Source organism: Myotis davidii, unplaced genomic scaffold (genome assembly GCF_000327345.1).
Source record: "Myotis davidii unplaced genomic scaffold, ASM32734v1 scaffold174, whole genome shotgun sequence".
NCBI lineage: Eukaryota > Metazoa > Chordata > Mammalia > Chiroptera > Vespertilionidae > Myotis > Myotis davidii.
The window spans coordinates 175,108-181,684 of record NW_006289087.1 but is presented as its reverse complement, the minus strand read 5'-3'; the positions used below and the strand labels follow the sequence as shown (position 1 = coordinate 181,684).

The following is a 6,577-nucleotide window of genomic DNA, read 5'->3' as shown; positions in this document are numbered from 1 at the left end:
GGGCAGGAGGGCGGAACCAGCGCGCGGTGGCAACGTGTTCATGTGCTGCTTCAGCACAACAGAGATGAGTCAGGCGGGGCTGCAGGGCCTGACACAGGGTTTCCTTCCCCAGTTCCCCAGCCATGCCTTCTTGGATGGCGGGGGGTGGGGGGGGAACCACCCCACCTTCAAACCCCCAGGCAACAGGTCAAGCCGGGGACATGCGTGCAATGCGTAAAAATAGGCAGGCGTCTGTGGGCCAGTTTCGGTGGCTTTTTAAAGAAACTGCTAGGGAGCCAGCCCCGTGAGCATGGGTGTTTTAAGTTGCACGTGCATTTGAAACTTACATGGGTTTCTATATACAGATATATAGATATAGATATATACACGCACACACACACACACACACGCAGGCTTTCACAGGGCAGACCGAGGTGCATTAGGAAAAGATCCTTTTCCAAGTGTGTGTTCATTTATTTTTCTCTTCTCTCCCCCCCGCCCCTTTTTTTCCTATTTGCTTGTGGTTTTCAGTGGCAAGAACAGCACGGAAAAGGAAGACTTCCCCAGAGCCGGAAGGAGAGGTCGGGCCCCCGAAGATCAACGGGGAGGCCCAGCCGTGGCTGTCCACGTCCACGGAAGGGCTCAAGATCCCCCTGAATGCGACACCCTCGTTTGTGTCTCCGCCGCCGCCCACAGCCTCGCCCCATTCCAACCGGACCACCACGCCGCCGGAAGCTGCCCAGAACGGCCAGTCCCCCATGGCAGCCCTGATCCTAGTAGCAGACAATGCCGGGGGCAGCCATGCCTCCAAAGATGCCAACCCGGTGCACTCCACCACCCGGAGGAATAGCAGCAGCCCACCCTCTCCGTCCTCTATGAACCAAAGAAGGCTGGGCCCCAGGGAGGTGGGGGGCCAGGGGGCCGGCGGCACCGGAGGACTGGAGCCCGTGCACCCCGCCAGCCTCCCGGACTCCTCCCTGGCGGCCAGCGCCCCCCTGTGCTGCACCCTCTGCCACGAGCGCCTGGAGGACACCCACTTCGTGCAGTGCCCGTCGGTCCCTTCCCACAAGTTCTGCTTCCCTTGCTCCAGACAAAGCATCAAGCAGCAGGGGGCCAGCGGGGAGGTCTACTGCCCCAGCGGGGAGAAGTGCCCCCTGGTGGGCTCCAACGTCCCCTGGGCCTTCATGCAAGGGGAGATCGCCACCATCCTGGCCGGAGACGTGAAAGTGAAAAAAGAGAGGGACTCGTGACTTCCCGGTTTCGGAAAAACCCGATGGCTACCCTTAACGAAAACTGCTTGAACTGTATATATATAATCTCCACATATATATATTATATATATATATATATCCAAGACAAGGGAAATGTAGACTTCATAAACATGGCTGTATAATTTTGATGATTTTTTTTGAATACATTGTGTTTCTATATATATATTTTTTTTGACGACAAAAGGTATGTACTTATCAAGGCATTTTTCTTCTTTTGTTAACGTTATTAGCCTATCTCTGTGCGTCATTATCTTGGTGACAGTGACCGGTTCCATGTAGGCTGTGACTTGCGCTGCTTTTATAGAGCACTTGGCAACCCCTCCCCCCCCAAACTGCTTCTAGCTGTATTTGTAAATGCACTTACTTTAAAAAGAAGAAAAAAAAAAAGCCAAATACATTTTCTGACGTTGTAAGCTTGCCTTACTGTCCGTTATTCCTTGTGGCTGGCTCCTGTCGCAGGTGGAGAAGGAAAGGAAGTGAGTTGGCAGGGGCACCCTTGTGCAGTGGGCACACCACTGGGCAACCTCACCAAGTTGACCCCTCCCCAAAACACTGTCCCCTGAAAGGAACCAGGAAAATAGATTTTTGAGTCCGTCTTTGTTTTGTTTTCCAAGTTCAGTTGTTGGGACATTGAGGACTGCCTGGGAGTCGCTGCTGAGAGAATTTGGGGGGACGGTGTGGTTTCGAGGGAGACTTTTTCTTGATTTTTTAAGGCAAAGTTGACCACTGCTCACTGCCCACGCCAATCAGTTGTAAGATCCTCATGCTGCATGCTAGTCGGTTACATAAGACACAGTCGGGTGACGGAGGGTGGTGACGGGGTGCAGATGGCACTGCCGCCTTTGACCGGGGCCTGGTTCTGCCCCGAGCTCTGTTGTTGCCAGCGCCTTGGCCTTTGGAAAGAGTTGCAATAGGAATCCCAGTCCCCGTGAACTTGGAGATGGTGGGGTTGCTTTCGTTTCTGTTTCGTGTCGTGTTTTGTTTTTATCGTTGACCTGTAGCGCTGTGGCTGTTGCTAGCGTCACCGACACCCTGTCTCTTGCAAGTGCTGAGTGCAGTCATGGTACAATGACAGCCGCTGCACCAGGGTGCCTGTTGCCAGGACTGCCAGGGGCCATGTCAGTGACAGCCCAGCTCGGGGGCGGGGGGGGGGAGGACACTCATTTCCTCTTACCTGTGGAGTGAATAATAACAGTTCTTTGGGGAGGGAAGAAAAAAAAAAGATAAACTAGTGAAAATTAAAAGGTTTTTACCTAACAGGCCCCATCTCTCCCAACTCTTTTCAGAAGCCTTTTGTAAACTAATTTCTTTTGATGACTATTTTGCATCAGTGAAATGATTTTTTTAAAAAACCAATAAGTCATCAGCTGTAGCAGACACAGTTGTCTCGGAGCGATGCTGGTTTTTCTTTAGTGCTGTTCTCACATCCACCGGAGCACGATTCTAAGTCCTTTGATGTCCAGGTGTGTGTAACTTGGCCCGAATACCAGGCCGAATCATCGTTTTTCAAGGTCTGTTGCAACGTAACGTGGTGTACCGTTCACAACCCAGCTTTCGTTTGCATTTTGAAAACTGATTGTGACCCGCTTTGGGTTATTTTTTAGTTCTGTGTTCTGTCTTTCTGAAAAGTGCTCAAAAAAGATTTTCCTTAATGGTCGGGTGATTAACACTTGAAAATCAGATACTGCGCCAAATACAGTCTTTTTCGTAGTGTTTTTAATGAGTGCACTTATTAATGCTGTGCAAATTCATGTTCCTAGTCATTGTTATATGGCCGACAGACTTGCATGATTAACCAGTTTCTTTTTTTTTTTTTTTAATTGGAGTAGCTATGACTCAGATCCAACTGGTTTCTCTTATGTAATGTACACAGGCAGGCAAGTCTGTTTTCCATGCCCATAAGAGACGTGTGTAAAGAATTCAACCATTATGGTCTGTTGTATCCATGTGTACCTAGGCACTTGATTCTAAACTGGAATTTGACCTCGTAGATGTTACACGTGGATCCGTCATTTGACCTAATTGGTGGGAGCTTATCTGTATGTTTTGCAATCTTCGCAACAGATAGCTTTTCCAAAAAGAATGATCTAGAACCCTCCTGCTGTTCTGTATACATCTATCCAGCTGTGGGAAAAGACTGCCTCTAGTTTTTCTCTGCTGATGGTGACGTGGGGAAGGACGCAAACAGCTTTACAGGGCTGTGTGTGAAGGTGACTCCTGTTAAAAAAAAATAAGATTTGCATGCCTCTGCCTGGCCCCTGGGTGGCCTCGATGGAAGGAAAACTGGCAGCTGGAAAGTGTTGATCGGGGAGGGTGATTTTTCTGGCCTTCTGTGAAAAAGTTGACATGGAGACAGGGGTTTGATCTGTTGTTGTACCTGATGACAGTATGGTTTTCCACAGCTGGATAAAAACGCCTGAAAGCTGCTTACTGTACATGGGCAGTATCAGATTTCAGATCCTAACGTTTCAGCTGTACTTTTAATACTCAGAATATTACGGGATGGGCGTCCTGGCTTCCTCCCCCCCCCCCCCCTTTTTTTTTTTTTGCTTTCCCGACTTACAGGATTTCACACATGGACTCTTTCATGTGGCCTCACGTTAAAAGTTATGGGAACGAACACGTGGTTTACAACTTTTACTATATACCCTTTCCTTGGCCACCAAGTATTTTAAAAAGTGTGCCACCTTTTAACCTTAACGTTTTTGTTTTTTTTAAGTGGAAGGTGATAACTTTTTCTATAGATGATGCAACTTATGTCACCCCGAAGTGAGTGTAATCTCAGCTATGAACATGATTATATTTTCAACAATCACGCTGTGGAAATATCACCTGCATTCTGTCGTGTGTCAAATTTACAGTACTTTTTTTTTCTCTCTCTCTCTCTCTCTCTTTAAACGTTTAGCATTAAATAAAAATAAACTTGGGAGCACTGAACATTTTCCGAGGCCTTTTTTTAAGTTTTTTTTAAAAGTAAGGTTAGAAACGGCTGTTGGTTTCATCACGCCTGGCAGTAGGGCTCAAGGGTGTGTGGGTTAGGGGTCGGGGTTTGGCTGGAACTGAGGGTAGGGGAAAAAAAAAGAGGGGGATGGGGGGGGCCAGGGACTGGGGAAAGGGCCACTGGATAGAGGACCCAGAGCCAGAAAGCACTTGTTTATGGTTGAGCTTGCAGCAAGCCAGCGGGGCTGCAAGAGCAGGTTGGAAGGGGAAGGCAGTGACGACATCGCACACACTGTCAGGACATGGAGCTGCTCGCTCTCTGGAAAGCTCTAGAGGGAAAGCTGCCCTGTGGGGCCAGGTGAAATGCACTTGAAGGCCAAAGAGAAAGGGAAAAAAAGCCTACCTTTTGGAAAGTTCTGGAATAGAGCGTCAGGGCCAAAGTCAGGCAGGAGGTTCGTGGATATTGTGAACCTGGGATTTATAGAGATGAAAGGAGATGCCTTTACAAACGACTACACTTCCTGTCACACAGGACATGTCTAGGTGTCCGCAGCTTTTACCTGGTCGATCAATGGCTTGGCCGACGTCTGCAGGAAAGGAAGTTGTGAAACTTCTAAAGGAGTTAGATAGAGGACAGGGTGGGCACACACAGACTTGGCATTCAATAAAAATAAAATTGGGAGCACTGGACATTTTCCGAGGCCTTTAAAAAAAAAAAGTATATGTTTTTAAATTAAACAGCAACAGATCATGGGTCCTGGGATATATTTTCATTAGGGATGGTCCAATAACTTGCAAGGCTCATCATTATATTTTAATCATCTATTGAGGAGCCTGTTGAAGGCAGTTTTCCAGAAACAGTGTTCTTAAACAGTAAATTATAGATCGGGCCACGCAAGTTTCGTTTCATGATTAAGTGAAATGTTAAACTTTCTTAAAAAAACGCGAGGGCTCATTTTGACGGAAACTTACAATAGTGCAGGTTGCAGAAGTCACTTTTAAATTTCAAAAGCTCCTTTCAAAGGGACACGTTGATGATCGCATTTCAGTTTCCAGTTTTGAGAAACACAAAACAAACCAGGCTCTTGATGTGGCAGATGTCTTTGTTTATACCCCAAAGCTGGCTCAGAGATGGGCAGGGGGGGCGGGTAGTTAAAGGGAAAATGTGGAACGGCTTTTTTTAAGTCCCTGGCTCCCCCAAGCCGCGTTGCCTCTGATGGATAGATGGTTTTCTTTGGTGGGTGAAGAGTGAAACGTTTCTCTTCCTGATTCCAAAGTGTAGACGCGGGATCATTCAGAAAAAACGCTGGGTGGCTTGCAGGCCACGAGAAGGCCTGAGTCACCCTCCCTCACTTGCCTTTTCTTACGGGAACAGTGAGAAGAAGACACGCCTTCCCGATGTCACAGCCCAAGGTCACAGTCACCAGTGAATGGAACACAGTTACCTACTTCCATCTGTCCGTCCGTCCGTCCGCTGAGGTTTTAGAAATGAGGGGCTGGGGGGGTGCTATTTAACTCCTTCAGCGCCACTGGCCAGGCCTCCGGCAGCTCTAGCAGTGATGATGATGACATGTGATGACAGACAAGTAGAAATCGTGGGCGTGGCCGCCCGGGTTTTCAACTATTTTGCTGTTTTCTGTGGACAGCCTGCATTTTCCTCCAAGGCGGTGAGTCATCGCCTCACAGCAATTTAAAAGGCGCAAGAAAATAACAGTCGATTTGGAAATTACTTAAAGGGATTGGAAGATGGGAAATGACCAGATTTATGGATTACCTATGGATTTCTCTATTAAACCCCAGACAAATCCATAATTAGGGATATCCACACCGTCCCTCTTTCCCATTCACAAATTTCATTTGTACCTAGTTTAACAGTGAGCTTCGTGTTAACCCATCGACCTGTTAACTCTCCTTCTCCGTGACAATACAGCTTAACGCGATTGGAAACAGCTTTCCTCGGTGAACTTGAGGTCTAACTTTTTTTTTTTTTAGCTATAGAATATGAAGTCTACACCTGCTTTTATGATTTAATATTGTGTGCTGCCTTTTGGCACTGAGCCGCATAAAACAGTCTGTTGGAGCCACCGAAAGTTATGTTAGGAAAAAGCATACACTGTAGGCAAATCACTCTTTAGAATAATTTAGACATTGGACCATAAAACTGTTCTTTTATTTGGGATCTGAGGAACAGATTGGGAATTGAGTGAAATCTCCTTAATAGAATAACCCTATTACAATGGTATAAATGGTTTCTTCCATAATATAATCTTTTTTAAAATATGTGTTGATTGATTTCAGAGAGGAAGAGGAAGAGAAATATATATATATGAATATGAATATGTACATACATATATATAAATACATATCTATGTATATGTATACATATA

The 6,577-nt window shown here is 46.7% G+C and overlaps 1 protein-coding gene across 1 annotated transcript in view; it reads left to right on the top strand.

The window, feature by feature from the left end:
* The window catches only part of IRF2BP2 (interferon regulatory factor 2 binding protein 2), a 77,642-nt gene extending 75,979 nt beyond the window's left edge, over positions 1-1,663 (top strand). Inside the window, exon 2 of the mRNA XM_015562328.1 lies at positions 429-1,663. Within this exon, the coding sequence (XP_015417814.1) occupies positions 429-1,229 (801 nt within the window). The 3' untranslated portion in view covers positions 1,230-1,663. The remainder of the gene's footprint in view (positions 1-428) is intronic.
* The last annotated feature ends 4,914 nt before the right edge of the window (positions 1,664-6,577 follow it).